Source organism: Tremella mesenterica (assembly GCF_000271645.1).
Source record: "Tremella mesenterica DSM 1558 unplaced genomic scaffold TREMEscaffold_1, whole genome shotgun sequence".
In the NCBI taxonomy this organism is placed as follows: domain Eukaryota; kingdom Fungi; phylum Basidiomycota; class Tremellomycetes; order Tremellales; family Tremellaceae; genus Tremella; species Tremella mesenterica.
Window position 1 is genome coordinate 4,824,232 of NW_006711225.1, and position 19,799 is coordinate 4,844,030.

Consider the following 19,799-nt stretch of genomic DNA (forward strand, 5'->3'; position numbering starts at 1 on the left):
TTGGACATGAATACGTTTCAGATATATCACACCTCCTTTTATGTCAATGGCCACTTGTCAGTATCTCTCTTCTCTCTGACCCATCTGTCGGTTATGTCCCATCTCTCTTCCTTCCGTACTGCCCTTTCCACTCAGTCCCTCTACCCGTATCGCCTGTGCTTCAAGAAGAGGAGTCTACGCCGGTTAGACCGGCTTTGTTGTTTCGTGAGATGACGGATCGATCATTTGAGGTGTTTCACATATTAGTCGAAAGTCCCTTCAAGGTGGAGGTCAAATACTGATAGCTGACTCATCAATCCCTTAGTTTCAAGTCTCGGATCTTGCAAAAGAACGATACAAATACAAGTGATGATGAGTGATGACATCTTCCCGAATGGCGAGGACGAAAGAATACCGTTGATTTTCATTCTCCAAAATAGTATCATTCATCTTAGGCGAGGACATATAACCCATGTCCCGATGACGAAATCCCCCGGTCCTCATTGTAATATCGTTTCGTCGTGAGATGGCCAAAAGGAATTTCCACTCCACACTCAATCTACAGGTGTACTCACACGATTCTACCCCGAAGGAAACATTCAAACAGATTGGTATGATAGTGAATGAACATAAGCAAGGACAAGGAGCGTGATTCGGAGTTATTTCGAATTATTCCACATACCGAGACGAAAATCGGGTGTGAGTCGGCTGGAAGACTTGGTGTGGATACACCGCTAGGAATGTTGGCGTTGGTGAGTAATGTCCGAATGTTCTTACTGATCGTGGGACCGTATAGATGCGTGCTCGCTCTGTCGACGGCAGGTCGTCATACACAATGTTGTTGTTTTTTGAATCTTCGTTTATCTGACATCAGCATGGACGTCTCCTCTTTTACGGTGAGTCACTCGACGACGAAGTTTGAGGGAACATCGAACGAAACTGCGATGGGGATCACAGCTTGGCACGCGAGATCAAAGACATCCACTCACCTTCTCAACCCCTCGACCGACCTATCGTGTGAATTTGTTGAAGCTGATCCACTTTTGCCTTCTCCACCGCCAACTGTTTTTGCAGCTCCGCGATGAGAGCATCCTTTTCACTAATCTTATGTTTGAGGTTCACCACCTCTTCTTTCCTGATCCGACGGTGTTTCTCAGCTGACTTGCGATTGATTAAGCGACGTTCTATGAGTGAGCTACAAGATTTGGCCACTCCAACTAGAACGAATAGGGAGGGGATTCACGTAACACTCACTCTCCAACCTTTCAGCTTCATCTCTTGTCAATGATCCCCCCTCCCTCCTAGCGTTTCTTCTCGGACCTATCCTACTATCGTGATCGTTCGAGAGGCCTGTCACGGCAGGGCTCATGCCAATCGGTGGAGGGCTGACGCTAGCAGGTGCCACTGTACCTTGATACGACGTTTGACCGGTGGTTTGATGGTTGAAGCCCCATTGAACGTTATTATCAACTTCAGGAAGAAACTCTCGGATATCATCTTCGTCCATCTCTGTGGTCGTGTAGCTGTATTCGGATCCGGACACACTCCTTGCGGAATGATGCGAGTGATTGGAGTGGGCTGACGAAGGTCGGAATGCGGTCTCGTTCATCGGCATGTATGGTTGAGGGGTAGGATCAAACATGTTGCCTTGAGGGATAGAATCCAAGAGAGAGCTCATACCGAGTGGATCTGTCTCGGGAAGAGTGGATAATTGGTGAGGATCCTACATACGTCAGCCATGATCTACAAGTACCATCATCACGACAGTCGACCATCGATAGTCCTGGAGAATGAATGACTCACGAAACCTCCTTGAACATGAGCCAAGTTTTGACCAGGAGGATGTTGAGGAGATAGATCAGATATACCATCAGAGGACAAAAGTTCATTCATTATTCTCCCCAAAGAATCATTCGGCATCAAACCTCGTCCAGAGGCAGTGGAAGAACCGAATGCATTGCTGGCTTGTCTTTGACCATCTTTTCTGTCCGGGACTATGGTAGAGCTGGAGGAGTTGAATCTGTAGCATCAAGATCCATCCATCACGACACACAGTGGGTTGACTAGGAGGGGGAAGAGAAGAAGTACTGACGAATCGGCGGCAGCAAGGAGCGGAGGCATGATCGAGCCCGTGGCCGGTGGATGTGTACGGTGTGTGCGGTGTCGGGCTCTGTGGTAGCAGCTGTGAGAGAGGAATGACGCAAGTCGGAGGTGACTACGACGGTACGGGGTTACGGGGGGTGACGAGAGAGGAGAAGAAGCAAACCTCAAAAGAAATCGGCTTTGACAAAAGTCCAGTCAACCACATGTCCTATGGAGACCCCGCAATTATCATTTTGCTTCCGTCATTCATCGAGCCTACATGACGGACATGTCCGCTTTCTTCCCTCGGAAAACCAGAAACGTGGTCTGGAATCTTACTCGTCCCTGATTGAAAATTACCCTGAAAATGAGAGAGAAATAACCGATCGCGCCCTTGCTTGCTTTTCCTCTCGCCACTTGCCATTTTTGACCTCGACATCCTTCTTTCCTTTTCACCTACTTACTGTAAATACATTGCACTCATCGGACCGGATCTTTCACTGGGACAAGTCCTCAGATTGGGCTGCTGCCGTCACAGCTCCTCCCTCCCTCCCCTTCGCCTGGCCCTACAAATCGGTGGGTTTGATATCACCCGTTTGGACGGTCCTTGCGTCGTACACTCTGACGCTGTGCGTCCTTCGATCTTGGAAGCAGGTGAACATTACGACCTTTTCCTCTCTCCTTGGTGTGCACTCTGCCTGCTTTGTCCGCCGGTCCGGAACTTGTATTGAGCGAATAAATCGTCATTCTTTCCTCCGACGCCGACTTCACCCTCGGAACGTGTCCTCCACCATTGATTCTGAACATCGAAGAAGAAAAAAAACGTTCCGTGGTGACGACAGTCTCTTTCATTTGGGCTCAAAGTGCGACATCTATCTTACATCTTTTCCTTATTTCGTCTTATCAAAACTCAACCTATTATATCGACTTCGACCAGTATATCACGCCTACAGCTCCCTGCCCTGCCTTATCTCGTCCGAACCGCCCATCTGTAAAATCATCATGTCAAATGAAACCATCCTAGAAATTCCTTCAGATCCCAACGTTCTATCTTTACCATCTTTTCCTTCACCTAGATCATCTACTTCCTCTGCTCAATCATTACCACCCCTTACACCTTCTTTAGAAATCTCAATGATGTCTTTATCCGAGTTTCCCCTCTCGACCACCGCATCACCTTCCCATTCAAACATTTACGAAGACCTCGACACCCCTTCCAAACATCCTAACCAACACATCTTAAAACATAATGCAGTTCAACCCACTTCGACTCTTTCGCACAACTTCCCCTTGACACCTTCGTCTCATACCACCTCTGATACTTCTGACACTTCCGACGTTCAAGAGGAAGGTATCAAAAAAGACTTTACTTTTGGTGATTGTTGCTCCACCCCACAACTTCCAGGCACACCAACAGCTCAAGATGGTATATTCTTCGAATATCCTTTCCGACCTAATCCTGAACCTCCAACTTTTGTTCCAAGTTTACATCGTCGAGGTAGTTTAGCCGAGAGAGTTCAAGGATTACATTCTACATATGTAGTAGGAGATGGAAGAAGAGGTAGTATACCCACACCACCAGGTACTAGAAGGAGTAGTACTTGTTCAACTATTTCTACTATCCCCATAACTGGTAGACGTCCAAGTATACTTCATTCTGCTACTGTACCTCCTTCTCCAGTCATCTTACCAGCCGAACTCTCCCCTCAACAACACGGTAGTTCGATCAATGGCTCGTTCTCAGGTACTTGGCCTGGAAGGGGAGTGAATGGATTAAGAGGGAATCCGAATCAAAATCAACCCAGAAGATCTTCTATACTCTTTCCGCAAAAATTACAAGTCACTCCGATTCCTCCGAGCTTGTTGAATCGTAGGGGAAGCTTACCGGTGCAACAATTGAATTTTGAGGCTTCACAGAGAGGGTTTACGACGAGCAGTGTGGCTTTGTATAAGCGTAAAGAGAGTGAAGTGATGGGGGCGAAGATTGATGAGGTTCAGTTTGGCTCGAATGGGGAAGTCGGAACAGGTGTCGGGATGGTAGAAGGATTAGGAAGAAGACATTCGATGAGACCTCATAGACCAGCTCCGATCAATTCGAATGGTAGAAGACCATCGTTACCGTCTTTGGATATACCTCAAAACTCATCAATCGTAACTTCTTCTCCCCTTCCGAATTCGCAGCAGAGATATACCATCCGACCTAGACAATCATCAGCTCATCAAAGTTCACCCATCTCTTCGCATCTTCGTCCCATCCATTCATCTTCTCAATCTATACATTTTCCCGTTTCCACGTCAACTCCCGCTAACTTTTCACGATCAAACCAATCATCTCCTCACTCCAACCTCGAACCTCAGACAGGTCTAATTTCCACCGGCAAACTCCGTACCACGTTATCTACACGTCCTCAAACCATTTCATCTCCGCGTTCTAGTTTATCGGGTCAAACCACACTCTCTCCTCGAACTAGTCTGACGTCATTGCCATCAGGTCAGATCCATTCCCCTAGATCTAGTCTTCCATCACCTTCTGTATCCCGATCATACGAATCAACACCCCGTTCATTCTCTTCAACCGAAGGTAGTGTACCGGAAGAAGATGAAGGAACCTTGATCGAAAATAACTCAATGCGCGATCTGGTTGGAGAAGATAGTGTGAAGAAAGGGGATAATCAACGGGGAATAGAAGAGGATGTCGGAAGACGAAATTGTCATGAAGAAAGAGTGAGATTTATAGATCCTTGGGTCAAAGTTAGACCGCCTTTGGAGAGTATACCAAGTGATGAAACTGAGAAAGCTTGATTATCCATTACGCGTACTGTTCATCTAGGTGAAGGAGAGGAAATATGTCGGACGTTTGGTGGAGTCGGGTGGAAAAGGCAGGAAGGAATGTTGAGAGTCGGGTTATTGGACATTTAGACGGTGGACGGTGGACGGTGGGGAGGGAATCAGGAAAGGTCGTGTCATCTACGATGCGAAAAGGTATTTGATGGAGTTGGATAAAAGTGTAGGACGTGGGACATTTTTCTTTGTTGGCTTGTCTTTTCTCCTCATTCGTGTTCGGGTTCAGAAAGGGGGTCGTCTTGGGTAACTTCTGTTGTTGTTTTTGGGTCTTGGTGAGATTAATATACACGAAATGTTGATTGTTATACACGAAATGTCACTCTTTATACACGCTCACCATACAATCAGTTCACTCTCATTCTAACTTGATTTAGGGAGAGAAGAATGACTCTTTTTACTGAAAGTCCAATACTCCGTTATCTCATTAATCAACTTGAAAAGAATTTGAGTTTGTAGGAAAAACGTGGTAAGATTTATTCTACTGAGACCGTAGAAACACCACCCTCTACGAGTGAGTACGAGTGTATGAGAGGATAAGGAAGTAAGAAAAAATCGCAAAAATATGCAAAGAATTACATTTCTTGAATGATATACTGTAATAATTACCTACCTCCCAAATTACTCCCTTATCAAACTCCATATTCTCTGAAATATCAATGTTCTATCTTATGACCTTAAAAACTTCGAGAGGAAAAGGTGGATACTCCACCCACCTCATCTAATGGATTTTACCTTCCTCTTATTTGATCAAAAGATATATAACCTCTTCCTCTATTTCTCCTATTTCTACCATTCTCACCACCTCTATTAGATCCGAAAACATGTTGATATCCTCCACTTCTAAATGATGATGATGTGTTTTCAGGTCGATACTCTCTTCTTTCAGAATCGTATGTGATTTCATATCCATAGTTAATTTCTGGTCCATAGTTTATTCTTTGACTAGAATCAGGATGAGTATATGAACCATGACCAAAAGTATGTCCATGACCAAAACTATGTCCATGATCAATACCCTGTTCATGACCAGAACTATGTCCATGATCAGGATTAAGGTCTGAACCGATACCAAGTTCAAACTCTGAACGGTGATCATGAACAGATATTGGAACTGGACCGAGATGAGGAATGGGATGAAGACGAGGATCAAAGTTTGTATGAGGATGATCAAGCCGAAATCCGGTATTGGGACAAGGAATCGAATTTGGATCAGACGTCGGGAATGGGATAGACCTAAGCTTCCAATTGGGATTCATTTGTTGGGTCAAATGGTTGGGTGAAGAAGGATGAAAGTTTATTAATCTTCTTTGGATTTGATCCCTGCTATCAACAATTTATTCTATATATCTTATCCCACTTCAAACTTTGGTTTAGAGATATGATTTGCGTCACTCTGGGGTATCCTTGGAAAATTGAGCCAAAGAAAGAGTGAATGAGGTGAAAAGGGAGGAGTGGCAGCATATTGTGTGTAACGAAACGTAGGGGGTTTAGAACAATCTATATATGTTAAGGGCCAAACTCACTGAAGACGACAAAATTCCAATAACATCCCATCATAGATCAAACTTCCCCAAGATGGATTAGCTATATGTCTCAACTTCCATCTTTCTTCATCCACTTCAACTCCTTCCTGCTTGTCCATCTGGGCGAGAGCATTTTTATTCTCTTCTTCCCTCTCCATCGACCGATTCTCAGTCGAGGTTTGATTACCCTCACGTTTATCCCTCTTGCGAATCTCAGGAGTCTTAGGATTGACAAATTGTGATGAAAGCATATTTTCCTTCTTTCGTTTTGACGATGGCTCAGGAGAGAATTGAGAAGTATTTTGATTGAAAAGAGTTGATGGGATATATGAACTCATACCACCCGAAATAGTCTCAGGGGAAGAAGGAGGAGTTTCTAAATCGATTTCTCCCATTCTTACTCTCGGTGTAGCTTCTTCTTCTTCTTCTTTCAACACACTTAATGTTATACTTCCACTCCTTGAATGATTTTGAGATCTGGGTGATTCTCTCTTTCCATGACGCACCGTTTTCCTGGGGTTGGTAGGGCTGGTAGGAGTTGCAAGAATGAGTGAAGGGTTGGATTGAGAAGATGAGGTTGACGTTGAAAGTGAAGTGTTTGTCGTGTTATGTACAGATGAAGATTTGTCGAGTGGGATAAAATTTTGGAGAAGAGAAGAAAGATCGACCGTTGAGTTGGTAGTGAGGATCGTACCTAGTGTTGGATCCGCGGAAAGGGAGTGGTAAACGGGTAAGTTAAGGATATCGGAGAGAACGCAAGGTAGGGCAATACTGACTATCAGCAGAATTCTCGATGTCATCCATATGATCCGTGTAGACCTTAACAGGGTGCCAAGCTTATGCATGTCCACAAAAAATGTGGAACAACAAATTGGAAGCAAGTCACATAGAAGGTGATGATTCAGGATATCATGAAAAGTCAGACTCACCTTTCTGCAGGTTTACCAGAAATGATAACCCTTGACAAATTGATTTGACAACTCTCGAGAAACCTTTTGAAAGTTATAAATTCCGACTCAAGCACACAACGAGCATTAGCACGTAAGTCTGTGTATTCCGTGACTGGGAGAGAATTTTCGAGTCGCACCAGTCCTTCGTCGATCCTGCAAAGAACGTCAGCGTTCCCTCCATGTGAAATCTCAGAGGTTGATACCCGCATGTGCCAGATACTTTGATGGCGGGGACGAGAGAGAGGTATGGGAGATGCACGAAAAGCACACGAAATGGGGTATGGGAGTTCTCTGAGGAAAGTGTGGAGCTCAGAGGAGGATGTAGGATGGACATCAATAGGACTCACGGGAAAGTGAAGACTTTATTGTCAAATCCTAAGCTACCACCAGGTAAGACGACATTCACAAGTTGATCAAATTGTTTCCATCTGTCATTAGCTTATCCTTCTCTGGACTTCCACACGTTTACCTCTAACCTGGGCCCTTCTCTGATTCCCCTTCTCAGCATAAGCCCGAGTCTGGGCAGATGTTGGATAATCAAATTTGAAACACGCATCTGCCCGAAAATTGGGCGACTTGTGAGGGAAGGCTTTGAGAAGAGGAAGGGGTTTTGAAAGGCTTAAACTGACTTACTTGGAATTACAATATCTGTCCTTCATCGACCTTCTCATTTTGTCCCCGTTGGCATAAGGAAAAACCACCAAGTCATCTCCTCCAGATTCGAGCGAAGGGACTATGATCGTTTTCGTTTTTGAAACCTTCGAAGTCATATGAGGATCCAATCGGAAGATGAGGTAATCCTTTTGAGAAAAGTAGATGAAAGCGTCCTCTGGTCCGGCTTGGGAAGACAGATGAGAAGCAAGAATTTCCGGTGTGACTGCGCATCAACTCCGTTCACATTATCACTCTGTCGGTGCGTACCGTCGATGTCACTGATGCGTCGATATGTAACTAAACTGCCTGGAGGCTTGGGCTGGTGAGTGACGCTTTTACCACGAAATGAGTGATGAGTGAGGGCGAAGCTAAAGTGACAAAGAGCGAAAACAGTGCTGAAAGGGAAGCGGATTGCAATGCGATAGATGGATACAAAAACGAATCTCACAAATTAAAACATCACAATCCAATCCCCATCTTTCCCGCCAATATCTCCCACTGCGTCCTACCACATCCCCCGGTGATCCTCTGTCTTCATCATCTCCACCACCTTCCAATCCCGACAAGATCAAATCCCTATCCATGGCCTTTCCAGAAGTTTGGGTAAACAAACCACACATGAACCATCCCGGTGTGACCTTCTTCCCACCTGACTCGCACGTTGGATCTTGTCGAACTTCCTCCGAGGGGTGATTAGCTCTTTGATCCGGAATATCTGGTGTGATTTCCCCACAATCAATTTGTCCAACACGGAATTCATCCCCGACTTCTCGATCTGCCCCTTGGGTTAAGATCGTAGGATTGAGACTGAACCGTGAGGCATACACTGAGAGAGGTTGAGAAGGATGTAGTTGAGTTAAAGTGTCGGCATATGTAGCAGGCAAATGAAGAGGGTAGGAAGGTGTTGTCCCCGATACAAAATCGATAGAAGCGAGAGGTTGGATAGAGGATAATCGATCAAAGAGGGTTTCTTGTCATCAGCAGTGATGGGCGTGAGTAAAAGGTGAAATTTGTCACCTAAAGCATTGAACCACGCGTTGAGTCCTGGTGTTTCGCCCTAGTTGTTAGCTTTGAACACAACGATTTCTTCGCTCCCGGAAATGGAATTGACCACTCGCCGAGAATTGAATTCCTCGGGATGGGGACAGAAGGGATGGATTAGGGGAGAACAGCAGGGTCATGATGTGTATGGGCTCGGTGTGTGAGATGACGATGAGAATGAAGGCGAGCGCGGAGCCGAATGTCGAGATAATGTATGGGGTGGGGTAAAAGGAAGAAAATGGATGGTGACAAGGTTGTTTCATGACAACTCACATCTTTCATCACAAACTCCACCCTTTGTCTAGAACATACACCTTTTGTATTCCAAACAGTTCCAACCAGTCCTCTTGACCCAAAAGCCAAAACCAATCCCGTTTTCTCATTCTCTCCCAACTCTGACTCCATCCCTTCTCTCTTCTCTCTTCTTCTGATCCCAATTTTGATCCCAAACCGGACTCCGGACCCAAGTTCGATTCACTTTCACTTTCAGCCGTACCAGACCCAAACCGGGCGTATGTATTATGTACTTCAGGACTGTACGAGAGTCGTCCGAGTTCCAAGTACTGAGTGACTTACCTCTGCTCTCTTGTTCGAACTCTGTGCCTGAGCTATCACTTGTTCCGGGAAACGAAAGGTAGTATTAAAAGCGAGCGACGAGAAGGTACTCTAAAGTCTAAGACTATGATGCGGGTTGAAGGGATGGAAAAGGGCCTCGAAAAAGTCGAATTTGACGCTAGATAGGATGGAAGGTTTAGGATAACGATGATCGTTGAAGGTCACAATGTGGTCAGTGGCTAGAGCGATAGAAGAGGAACAGAAGGAGGGGAGGAAGGAATAGAAGGAAGTGAGGGAGAGAGGAAGGGAAGGAAGGGCAGTCACGATGTCAAGATCAAACTGCTGCGTCACCGTGTTTGATAGATCGGGTCCAAGGATAGTGAAGGATCCAACCATATCCACTGATCCACGAATTTCACAGATCAAGGGAAAGGAGCAGATCAATGTTTCTCTTTGCCCAAACACGACGCCCAACTACTTGCATGTTGCTGAAGCGAAGGGTGAGCTGAGGTGACATGGATGTGAGATAACAAGAGATGAGATGATGAAATGACTGTAGATGATTCAAACACCGGGAAAAGATCGACAGGTCCATCATCCATGACATCCTTGCATCGACGTTTAGACGATTAGTCGATCTCGCTTGGTCCGTATCGGAGACTTATGATACGTTGACATGATATTTGCGTATTGTAACTAGCAGGGATACGTCAGGTGGAAAAAGTCAGTAATGTCAGTTGTATTTGCAGACAGAGGGATGGAGGGGATGATCAAAGTGGTAGGAGATGGAGAAGAGAGCGGGGGAGAGAGTAGGATATGGTCAACTTTTGCGATCGGGACAAAGGGGAAAAGGCACAGTGATGGCCGAATCCCGAAAAGCTACCCGCACCGCACAGATCATCCGGACCTTGAACAATGACGTAGTTGAGTGACTGGAGTGGATGCGTGGAGCAGATTTACGACGATCACTTACCTGGGGAGGACGCTGAGGCAGGTAATGAGGATGAAGATGAAGAGGACGATGAAGTGGCGGTGTGAGAGAAAGAGCAAGTGGAATGGGAAGAAGAAGAGGGAGAAAGAGGGGCAAAATCAGAATGGTACATCATGCATGTCCAGGATATTGTGCGATAAAAGAAAATTACTCGGAAATGGACCATGAGGTCGTAGAAGCTCGTGAGAAAAACTCGTACAGGCATCAAAGAGTGGTATGTGGTATGTGGTATGCCATTGCGGGTCGTCAAGAGCAGTATAGAGATCAAACGGGGGGTGACATGAAGGATGAGAACGGATGTCTAGAGGCGTTGAACAAGAGTAAATTGTTTAGGCAATAGTGGAAAAGAGGTAGTCGTTGTGAAGATGAAAGACAAATGACTGTTGTGTGGATATCCACAAGAGGTCGAAGTGTGGGATCATACAGTATTCCTCGAGTGTGATATATTGGATTTATCGCTTTTGAAGGGTCGATTTGAAAGTTCGGTCGGAATGAAGTATAAATGGAGGGAGGGAGGTTGTTTGAGAATGAATGAAGGAAGAATGGTAAACGCGTTGAAGGATACTGTATGAAATGATTATGAACTGGGTTTATTCAAATCACTCAAATATCCAAACTTTCCCTAGTTCTCGCCCTCTCAATCTCCTCTTCTTCCTCGCTCACCCTTCCACTCAATCCACCACGAAGTATCCCACTTGCCGAAGGACGTAATGTTTGAAATCCCCTGGCATCTCCCGCTGGTCCTCTAGGATTTCTCAAAGGAGCATTGGTCACTTCACTTTCTCCAGTCCCATTTGTCGAAACGGAAGAAGCGTACATAGCCCCGTGCATCGATGGCATGCTGTTTCTTTGTAAACCCAGACCGGAAGGCAAAGGAGGTACAGGAGGAATATCGAGACTATTTCCAAATAGACTGTTGAAAGATCCACTGCCTCCACTTGTACCATTCGCTCTACGACCGTGAGCGGCACCCATGGAAACGTATTCCCTTGAACCATCACGAAGATTACCGGATGAACGTTGTGGTGTCAATGATCTGGCCGGATCACGAGCCACCACTGGTCCGTTGAAACCTCTAAGATCAGGCATGGATTTTTTCATCCTCAATGAAGGGGAGAGTTGATCGGGGATTGCACCATATGGTGATAGGTATGCTGTTGAAACAGTAGCAGAAGTCGATGTCGTAAAAGATGGCCGAGGTTGTTCACGTGTAACGACAACGTATTTTATATCACCATCAGCTTTTGTAATTGTTGTGACTCCTAATTTCTGAGCGACAAGATGGACGATGCGTCTTTCGGTCGGGGATAAATTACGAGAGAAAGCTAATTCGTCACGCATACGATCTTCCTTGAAAACGGCTATACGTGTATGGATATCGAGTGTGATAGGATCGTTAAAGTCTAAAGTAACAGGAAGAGAATCGGATGTTGCTGAAGATGCTGATTGAGGAGGAGAATCGGTAGATAATAAACCGTTACTGAAACCATTGGCACGACTGACAGAAATAGGAGGGGGAAGTTCTTTTTCGAAATGTATACTTCTCATTCTTTTCAATGCTTTCTCCCTTTCTATCTTATCCTTTTCTCCTGGTTGAAGTACTTTTTTATATTCAACACGTAATTTTCGTCCATGAACATCATATCCATTGAGTGCAGCAACCACAGCGGCCGCTTCTTCATAAGCGCGAAAATTGGCAAAAGCTAATCCTCGAAAGACACCATTGTCGAGATGATAATTGAAAGCGTAAGGTAGTGGAGCACCGAGGGATTTGATGACCTGTTCAAGAGTTTCTTTGGTGACTGCAAAAGGTATGTTCTTTATGACTATAGCAGTGGGAATCGTGTCGTCTTCTGGTATTGGCATGTTGGCCGGGAAAGATCTCCAGTCTCTCATGGCTGGTACGGATTGAGAACCATAAGTTGGCATGTGGGTGAAAGCGGCGAGATTGGGAACAGAATTTGGAGGGATGAATTGATGAGGTGGTGGTGGTGGAGAGGGGGTGACACCGAGGGGGAGGTATGTAGGATCAGGATAAGGATAATGAAGACTTGAGGCAGCACCAGAGTTAGATGATTGAGGGGATAATGCAGGAGAGTCGCGTCGCATGGGATCGAATTGGACAGGGGATTCACGGGAGGAGGTATCGAACCATGACTGAGGGTCAGTTCATTCATCCTTGAATAACAACCACTATCTTCAAGATCTAGCAGACGGGGGTCAACATGACACAGATGAAATTGAGTGATCCGGATCAGTGGTGTGGGCTGGTAGGAAGGTATCAACAAGAAAGCTGATGACACTCACAGAAGGTATACCCTGTCTAGAACCGCGTTTGTTAGGACTACCCCATCCTTGTGTAGGTTGAGAAGGAGCAGGTGGACCGAAAACACCATGATAAGGATAATCTGTCGGTTGTCGAGGGTAAGGAGAAATGGAAAGAGCGTGCATGTTGGGTAAAGGGGGTGATGATGGATGAGGAAGTGGGTTCATTTTTGATCTCTTCTTCGTGAAATTTTTCCCTCAGATCGTTGGCTCGTAAACAAAACAAAGATCGGTCCGACGGTCAAAAGATCTCTCAAGGCACAAGTCTGTTTTTTTTTTAAACAAAAGACGGATGATTCGATTCGATTGTCAATGTGACTTCAATAGCAACGGAGTGTCGTATTGATGCTTTCCCTCTCTTTGTTGACTCGTCACTCGAGTGATATAATCCAAGTTTAAATCTTCCGCGGTTCGGTGCGGAAAGATTGAAAGATCGTCTTTTTCTCTCTTTCACTTTTCCCCCTTTGCTGCCACTTTACCGCCGGCTGAAATGAAATCGTTGATCACACTGCTGATGTTGTTTCTTTATCGTGTCGTTCAAATTATTAAGGCGGATTATGTTTTCGTACCGAGCCAGATGGTTTCAAGCAATAGCAAGACAAGCAGACTTGGAGGGGGAAGAACAGGTGAGATTGAGTGAAAAGTGGGTGAGATGGGACGCGAAGGCGATCTGTCGACTGTCGAGTGTGGACGAGTGTGGCGGGCGGGGACAAGGGGGAAAGCAGCGGCAAAAGAGATAGTATATCCCGTCGGATGGGCACGGACCCTCTTTTTCCCCTTCCAGCGGTAGGGCGATATGGCGGCATCATAAAAGTGGCGGTTTGGAATATGCCACGTGGCCACATACACGTCATAACCCCCGGTGGAGAGGTCCGAGCGTCGAGCGTGTGTGGGGGTGGAGGAAGGAAGCGGTGTTCTCTTTCTCACAGTCTTCTTCTCCAGTCTTCCTTGCCGTGCTATTCCTTATAGACTTACTTCGGCTTATAAATCACCTTGAGCTCATATCCCCTTGACATTCCTTTACTCTCCATCGCCACTCAAAGACAACTTTGATACATTGACTGATCTCAACATGGGTCTCGCAGCAAAGCTCCAAGCTGCCCAGGCAGGAGCCGGTGCAGCTCCTACCGTACCCGGAGGAAGGTATGTTCTCGCCACTTCTTGACTTCTTCGTCTTATTCCATCCCATTCAAGACTTGATCAGCTGCTGATAACCCAGACCTGCAGCTCCTTACGGACAACAACCATCCTACGGAGCTCCTCAACAACCTCCTTATGGAGCTCCACCGCCGTACGCCCCACCACCTGGTCAGCAAGGTCAGTTTGGTCAGCAACAACCTGCCGGTCAGCAAGGTCAATATGGTCAACAACAACAGCCCGGACAGTATAACCAACAACCGCCGTACGCTCAACAAAACCCTTACGCCCAACAGCCTCAGTATGGCGGAGCTCAAGGACAGTTTAGACCTCCCACCGGTCCTCCACCTCCAGGTCAAGGTCCTCCAGGTGGTCAATATGGAGCTCTTCCTCCTCCTCCTGGTCAATATGGTGCTCAACCAGGTGGACAGTACGGGGCTCCGCCTGCTGGTCAATACGGCGCGCCCCCTGCTGGTCAATATGGAGCACCTCCGGGACAGTACGGAGCCCCTGGAGCGGGACAAGGAATGGGTGGTGGAAACACACAAGATTCTGGTTTCCTTCGTACCATTCTTCAGCAATGCGTGACTGATGTAAGTCTGGCTTTGTCATGTCATCATGCCTTTCTACAATCATAGAACGGGGGCGTATACTCATGAACAGCAAAAGTTGCAAGCTTTCTACCCACCTGGCAGTATCGACATGATCGCAGCCAAAGTCGCTTCGTCCGGCGCGCTTGATAAAATCGCTATGGAATGGAGAATTCCCAAAGAGATAGCTTGTGATCTTGTGAAGATTGCTTTGTTTGATGTCATCCTATACATTGATGATTCTGGGTCGATGGCGTTTGAAGAAAATGGAGAGCGTATTGATGATCTCAAGTTGTGAGTCTTCTCTTTCTCCCCTCTTCAGTCCCCTCACCCCTCCACACGCACACACATACTCTCGGTTCCTCTCAATCTGCGTCCTCGTGCTTCACACCCAAGTGTCGTACTGCCGTTATACAGGGTTGGGGCTGATCGATAGGGTCATGAGTCGTGTAGCTTTCGCCTGTTCCTTGTTCGACCAGGACGGTATTCAAGTGCGCTTCATGAACTCCCGAGTCGACGGGAACAACGTCTCCTCTGAAGCTGCTGCTATGCAGTTGTTGCAACAAGTCAAGTTCTCCGGTTTGACTCCTCTCGGCACTTCGATGTGGCATAAGATCTTACAGCCCTTGGTTGTCCAGCCCGCCAGAGGCGGTCAGCTTCAGAAACCAGTGCTTGTTATCAGTGAGTCATCTTCGAACTCGTTCGAGCACAGGCTGATATGGTCAGCAATTACCGATGGATCCCCTGCCGGAGAGAACAGGAACGAAATAAACAAGGTCATCATGCAAACCGACGCGGAGCTGAGGAGGAGTCGGTATGGACCGGATGCTATTTCTTACCGTCAGTCCAGAGCTTTTCTCTGTCAGCTTCCGCATCTCACTCATACTCTTTTTACCTTCACAACGAGTGTTTAATTTATTCTCAGGGATGTACTGATGAATAGAGTTCGCCCAGGTCGGAAACGACATGAAAGCAACCCAGTTCTTAGCTGAACTGGATAACGACCCTCAAATTGGTAACTTGATTGACTGGTGAGTTCACTGAGGTCCAGCCTTCTCGTACCGAATCCACTCCCTTTGACCTTCGATGGGACTTTGATCCAGACTCAGTGTTTTCTTCGTCGTTGATTTCGGTCTGACTAGCAGCACCAGTTCGTACGAAATCGAGCAGAATGAAATGATGCGCAAGACGGGCATCGAACTGGATCCCCAGACATGGATCGTCAAACTTCTGATGGGTCCTATTGACTCTTCATATGATCTGAAGGGTGTGTTCTCCGTATCATCTTATGCTGTGGCGCTAACAAAGCAGATGAGTAAATACAAAAGAAGAAGCAGGCAAATGACAGATCATCGAAAATAATGTAAAGCGTATGCAGTCTTCGGAAGTCGGACCTCACCCTATCGTCAGTATGACGAGCGATATGGTCCAGTCCACTGATCCCGTGCGATACTGCGTTGTCGACGTCGGAGCACACCTGAGATTGATCGAGCTGAAGGGTTGTTAGAGCACGGCATTCTTCGCAACATCCTTATCGCAAGCTCAAACACGAAACGCCGGCGGCGAAAGAGACCATCCTTTGGACGTGAACTCCTGGTACGATGGACTGATAAATGAATCAATCTCGTGTCTGAGTCTTGGCTCTGGCGGAGCTATTCAGCTTTCAAAGTACAGCGGCCCCCATGACAGCTGACGGTCCAGGGCGAAAAAGTCTTTCGACTCGACCCCCGCAATCACGTGCTACCGGTGAAGATAAAGGAGCCATCTTATACGGAGCTTGAAGTAGCGTGACATCAGTGAGCAACGATTGAGTGACCGCCAAGGACAGAGGATTTTGTGTAAGTCTCAGACTCTCGAAATGAAGTTATAAGGTGTCAAAGAATCAACACGTTGCCCCTACCAATTTACATCTAACCATATTTTGAAGACATCTGAAGACTACAAAACATCCTCTGAAAATTTAGAAAAAGATGAGTGACCGATACTGGGACCCGAATTCCAGACGATCAAGTCAGAGTTACCATAGTTACAACAGTGAACTTGAAGATCGATACACATACGAACGAGTCACTCCCCCACCACCACCACCTGGTAAATTCTCAATACTACAAGTATAAATAGTGTTCACAAGCTGACTCACAGAACCTGAAAGGGATGAATTTCAAGAAGCCATAGATTACGGCTTCTACACTGCTCTTCCAGATTTCGAGATCTTCAACAATTACGATTGGGCGTATAGAGCAAAAGGAGATATAACCGTTTTGACTTCTTCTCTTCATATGATTGATCCTGCAGGTCGACCCATACCTGAACGACTCTCGACCCGAGAAGATTTCCGTCTAGCAGGAGCAAGGGTTAATAGTATTTTAATCCCATATACATTCTCCACTAATCCAATTAATTACTTGACTGAAATTGTTGATAAATGTTCAACTCAAGTTCAGGGTTTACACTCACATTTGACAGAACTTAGAAGATACGGTGATGTTTATTCACCTCCAACATCCCACTCGTTCGTATCAAGTCTTAAAGCTTTGACTCGAGTTGAAAACCATGTAGGTTCTTTAAGACAAGATTTACCAACTGTCCAAGACGGTTTTGTGAAGTTACAACAATGGAAAAGATATTTGACTAGTAGTGGAGGGTTGGTTCATGAAGAAGTTGTTGAAGTATGGAAAGAAGTTCAAAATTCTTTATTGACCGTTGAAAAGATCACTCAAAGTTTCAATATGATTGATACAGAAGCTAGAAACGCAAAAGATGGTATTGATGAGTTCCTTAGGAATTGTAGACAAGATAAAAGTGAACGATTGAGAGAAATTCAAGAATATAGTCAACAAAGTCGAACAAATGAAGATTATTACGATGAAGGAAGTTCTTCTGCTAGACCCAGGATGAGGGAAAGGGAGAGATACGTTTCGGAGACGGTTGTTAGAGTTGGGTCTAATGATAGACCAAGTACTCGCAGAAGTCATAGTGATAGAGAAGAAAGAGGTCATACGAGTAGAAACTCTCGTTGGTCGGAACGTAGAGAAAGAAGGTCTTGATGATAAGTCGTTAAGTTACCAGAGTCAAAATATCACTACATGATTAGAAGAGTGGAATGAATGAGTGAATGATGGTCTTTAAATGCTTTTACGGTGTGTGATACGAAGAAGTAGGAGAGAATACCCATTATTCATAATCTTTCTCATTGTAATCACTGGTCACTGAACAATTGTTTGAGTACAGTGAACGGAAAGTACATATGAGATGTCATTCCGGAAATGTACAAAAATGAAAGGCAAATATCTTTTATACCTGCATGAATGATCAGAGAAATATTATAAACCCCACAAATGATCATCCAATAATAATGGTAAAGAGTAAGTTTATGGTAAGAAAGGACATGAGAAATCTTCTCAGACTTCAAGGTCAGAAGAAAGGATCTATGAATTTCCTTCCCACAGAAATTCTTTCAATCAAATTATACTCTTCAACTCTCCTTCTCTGTCTCTTCTCCACCCCTGGAGTCCACGATATCACATCGTGATTAATATCACACAACCTGTCAAACGTATCATTCGATTATCCGATTTCTTTCATCCGGTCAATTACTTCATCCATCACTTGTCACCGTGTTATACTAATCTCCTTCTAACATCCACTTGTTCTTTCCCATGACAATTCAAGGACTCTCCTCAATAGATTTCACTTAGCCTGTCGACCGCTTGTTCTTTCTTAAGACATTCAATCCATCAACCAACCTACTCTTCCAACACCACATTCACCCCCATCACCCGTTGACCATTTCCTATTTCCATACTATACTCGCCCGTCCATCTGAGAAGGGGAAATAGCAAAGTTGTTGGCAGGTAGTTTCATCAATACCCAAAATGAGGAACTTCTCTCAAGTATATGTTGTTGATCCATCCTGGTCTACAGAAACTTCCGAAACATTCTATCCGGACCCAAGAGATCAACCCCTGTTGTCCAATGAAGATGATCACTGTCAGTACACTCTTGTTCATTTAAGTTAACTGATAGTCAGTTAACGTACCTCAGTCAGCTCACGCTTACGCAACCGAACTTGTGCTTCCTACTCTCTTACAACAGTTACAAGATCCCTTGTGCAAATATCAAACGACATTGAATGAGATCAGACGGTTTTTATATGGTGAAGAAATCTGTTTACTTGATTCCTCCCCAGCTGAATCTGATGTGTTGGTCAGATCTGAAGGATCTGGAAGCTCAGAGTCGGATGACACAACCGGCTCCTTCCATTCTGCAAAAACGACTTTGTCTGGCAAAAAAACAAAGAATGTGAGATTTGTATCATCACTTCCATCACCTCCTCCCACTCCTTCCACTCCTTCAGTGGATTCAAGTCCAGAAGAGAAGTCACACCGGACTTCCGTAGAGATGCGACTACCTCCTCGTCCGAGTGAGATAGATAGAAGTCAGAAACAAACCTGCGACAATCCTGGAAGTATAGTGAGGAGTCTATTTAATCAGACTTCAATAAATAATCTCCAACAAGCTTTGACGTTGATAACTCAACTAATTAGTATTCAGGAAGATATGAACCTCTGGTTACCTGTGACAAGCGCTCACATGGCTAAATTGGAGACATACGACAATGATCCCTCCGACGAGATGACTGATTGTCTCAAGACGTATAGGTATCAACGTAGGGAATTATGTGAAACAGTGAAGGAGATGATGCCCGGTGTGCACAGACAAACTTTGAGTGAGGCAATTGGTAGTTTGATGCAATATACGATCATTTGGGATGAGGGTGGAAGTTTGAAGTTGAGAGAGGTTTATCAAGTTTGGAAGTCTGCTCAAAAATCTTTGACACATTTGGAACAGAAGCGAGAAGACGTGAAGGAGCAGTTGAGACTATGTGTGTTGAGTATGCGGGCATTTATCGAATCTTGTGCCACGGACGAGTTATACATGAATGATGGAATGATAATATAGTGACCGAGAAAAAGAATATCGAATTAGTGAGATTGTAGTATGTACTTGATGTGGTCAGTAGATATGTGTCAAACAAAATCATGATAAATTCAAGACCATGGGAATGCTACAAGGTAGTATTATTATTGTTTAAATGAATCAATCTGCTTAAAACAGGATTCCATGT

The 19,799-nt window shown here is 45.3% G+C and overlaps 8 protein-coding genes across 8 annotated transcripts; 5 read left to right on the forward strand and 3 right to left on the reverse strand.

Moving 5' to 3' along the window:
- Window positions 1–805: 805 nt before the first annotated feature.
- Window positions 806–2,100, reverse strand: TREMEDRAFT_59532 (uncharacterized protein; the record flags this gene model as incomplete). Its single annotated transcript, XM_007001647.1, has 5 exons — window positions 806–843; window positions 990–1,163; window positions 1,234–1,702; window positions 1,783–1,999; window positions 2,072–2,100. 5 exons carry the CDS (start codon window positions 2,098–2,100, stop codon window positions 806–808), a joined length of 927 nt encoding a protein of 308 aa, XP_007001709.1.
- Window positions 2,101–3,063: 963 nt separating this feature from the next.
- Window positions 3,064–4,863, forward strand: TREMEDRAFT_59533 (uncharacterized protein; the record flags this gene model as incomplete). The annotated part of the gene is made up of 1 exon (XM_007001648.1): window positions 3,064–4,863. The coding sequence occupies one exon, from the start codon at window positions 3,064–3,066 to the stop codon at window positions 4,861–4,863; it is 1,800 nt and encodes a 599-aa protein (XP_007001710.1).
- Window positions 4,864–5,633: 770 nt separating this feature from the next.
- Window positions 5,634–9,478, reverse strand: TREMEDRAFT_59534 (uncharacterized protein; the record flags this gene model as incomplete). The annotated part of the gene is made up of 8 exons (XM_007001649.1): window positions 5,634–6,225; window positions 6,429–7,199; window positions 7,358–7,420; window positions 7,726–7,806; window positions 8,012–8,255; window positions 8,481–9,002; window positions 9,050–9,089; window positions 9,347–9,478. 8 exons carry the CDS (start codon window positions 9,476–9,478, stop codon window positions 5,634–5,636), a joined length of 2,445 nt encoding a protein of 814 aa, XP_007001711.1.
- A 475-nt stretch (window positions 9,479–9,953) lies between these two features.
- On the forward strand, window positions 9,954–10,959 carry TREMEDRAFT_59535 (uncharacterized protein; the record flags this gene model as incomplete). The annotated part of the gene is made up of 4 exons (XM_007001650.1): window positions 9,954–10,128; window positions 10,332–10,351; window positions 10,583–10,662; window positions 10,692–10,959. The coding sequence occupies 4 exons, from the start codon at window positions 9,954–9,956 to the stop codon at window positions 10,957–10,959; spliced, it is 543 nt and encodes a 180-aa protein (XP_007001712.1).
- Window positions 10,960–11,222: 263 nt separating this feature from the next.
- TREMEDRAFT_70956 (uncharacterized protein) lies at window positions 11,223–13,015 on the reverse strand (the record flags this gene model as incomplete). Its single annotated transcript, XM_007002014.1, has 2 exons — window positions 11,223–12,669; window positions 12,927–13,015. The coding sequence occupies 2 exons, from the start codon at window positions 13,013–13,015 to the stop codon at window positions 11,223–11,225; spliced, it is 1,536 nt and encodes a 511-aa protein (XP_007002076.1).
- Window positions 13,016–14,362: 1,347 nt separating this feature from the next.
- TREMEDRAFT_56189 (uncharacterized protein) lies at window positions 14,363–16,068 on the forward strand. Its single transcript, XM_007001031.1, has 7 exons — window positions 14,363–14,674; window positions 14,745–14,965; window positions 15,108–15,352; window positions 15,398–15,511; window positions 15,615–15,702; window positions 15,817–15,938; window positions 15,983–16,068. The coding sequence occupies exons 1-7, from the start codon at window positions 14,609–14,611 to the stop codon at window positions 15,988–15,990; spliced, it is 864 nt and encodes a 287-aa protein (XP_007001093.1). The 5' UTR covers window positions 14,363–14,608; the 3' UTR covers window positions 15,991–16,068.
- Window positions 16,069–16,641: 573 nt separating this feature from the next.
- Window positions 16,642–17,718, forward strand: TREMEDRAFT_59538 (uncharacterized protein; the record flags this gene model as incomplete). Its single annotated transcript, XM_007001651.1, has 2 exons — window positions 16,642–16,762; window positions 16,814–17,718. 2 exons carry the CDS (start codon window positions 16,642–16,644, stop codon window positions 17,716–17,718), a joined length of 1,026 nt encoding a protein of 341 aa, XP_007001713.1.
- Window positions 17,719–18,546: 828 nt separating this feature from the next.
- TREMEDRAFT_59539 (uncharacterized protein) lies at window positions 18,547–19,671 on the forward strand (the record flags this gene model as incomplete). Its single annotated transcript, XM_007001652.1, has 3 exons — window positions 18,547–18,661; window positions 18,702–19,556; window positions 19,634–19,671. The coding sequence occupies 3 exons, from the start codon at window positions 18,547–18,549 to the stop codon at window positions 19,669–19,671; spliced, it is 1,008 nt and encodes a 335-aa protein (XP_007001714.1).
- Window positions 19,672–19,799: the final 128 nt, after the last annotated feature.

Coding starts and splice junctions, on each gene's coding strand:
- TREMEDRAFT_56189 (XM_007001031.1), top strand. CDS start 14,609: ATGGGTGGTGGAAACACACAAGATTCTGGTTTCCTTCGTACCATTCTT. Junction 14,675..14,744: donor TTCAGCAATGCGTGACTGAT/GTAAGTCTGGCT, acceptor ACTCATGAACAG/CAAAAGTTGCAAGCTTTCTA. Junction 14,966..15,107: donor CGTATTGATGATCTCAAGTT/GTGAGTCTTCTC, acceptor GCTGATCGATAG/GGTCATGAGTCGTGTAGCTT.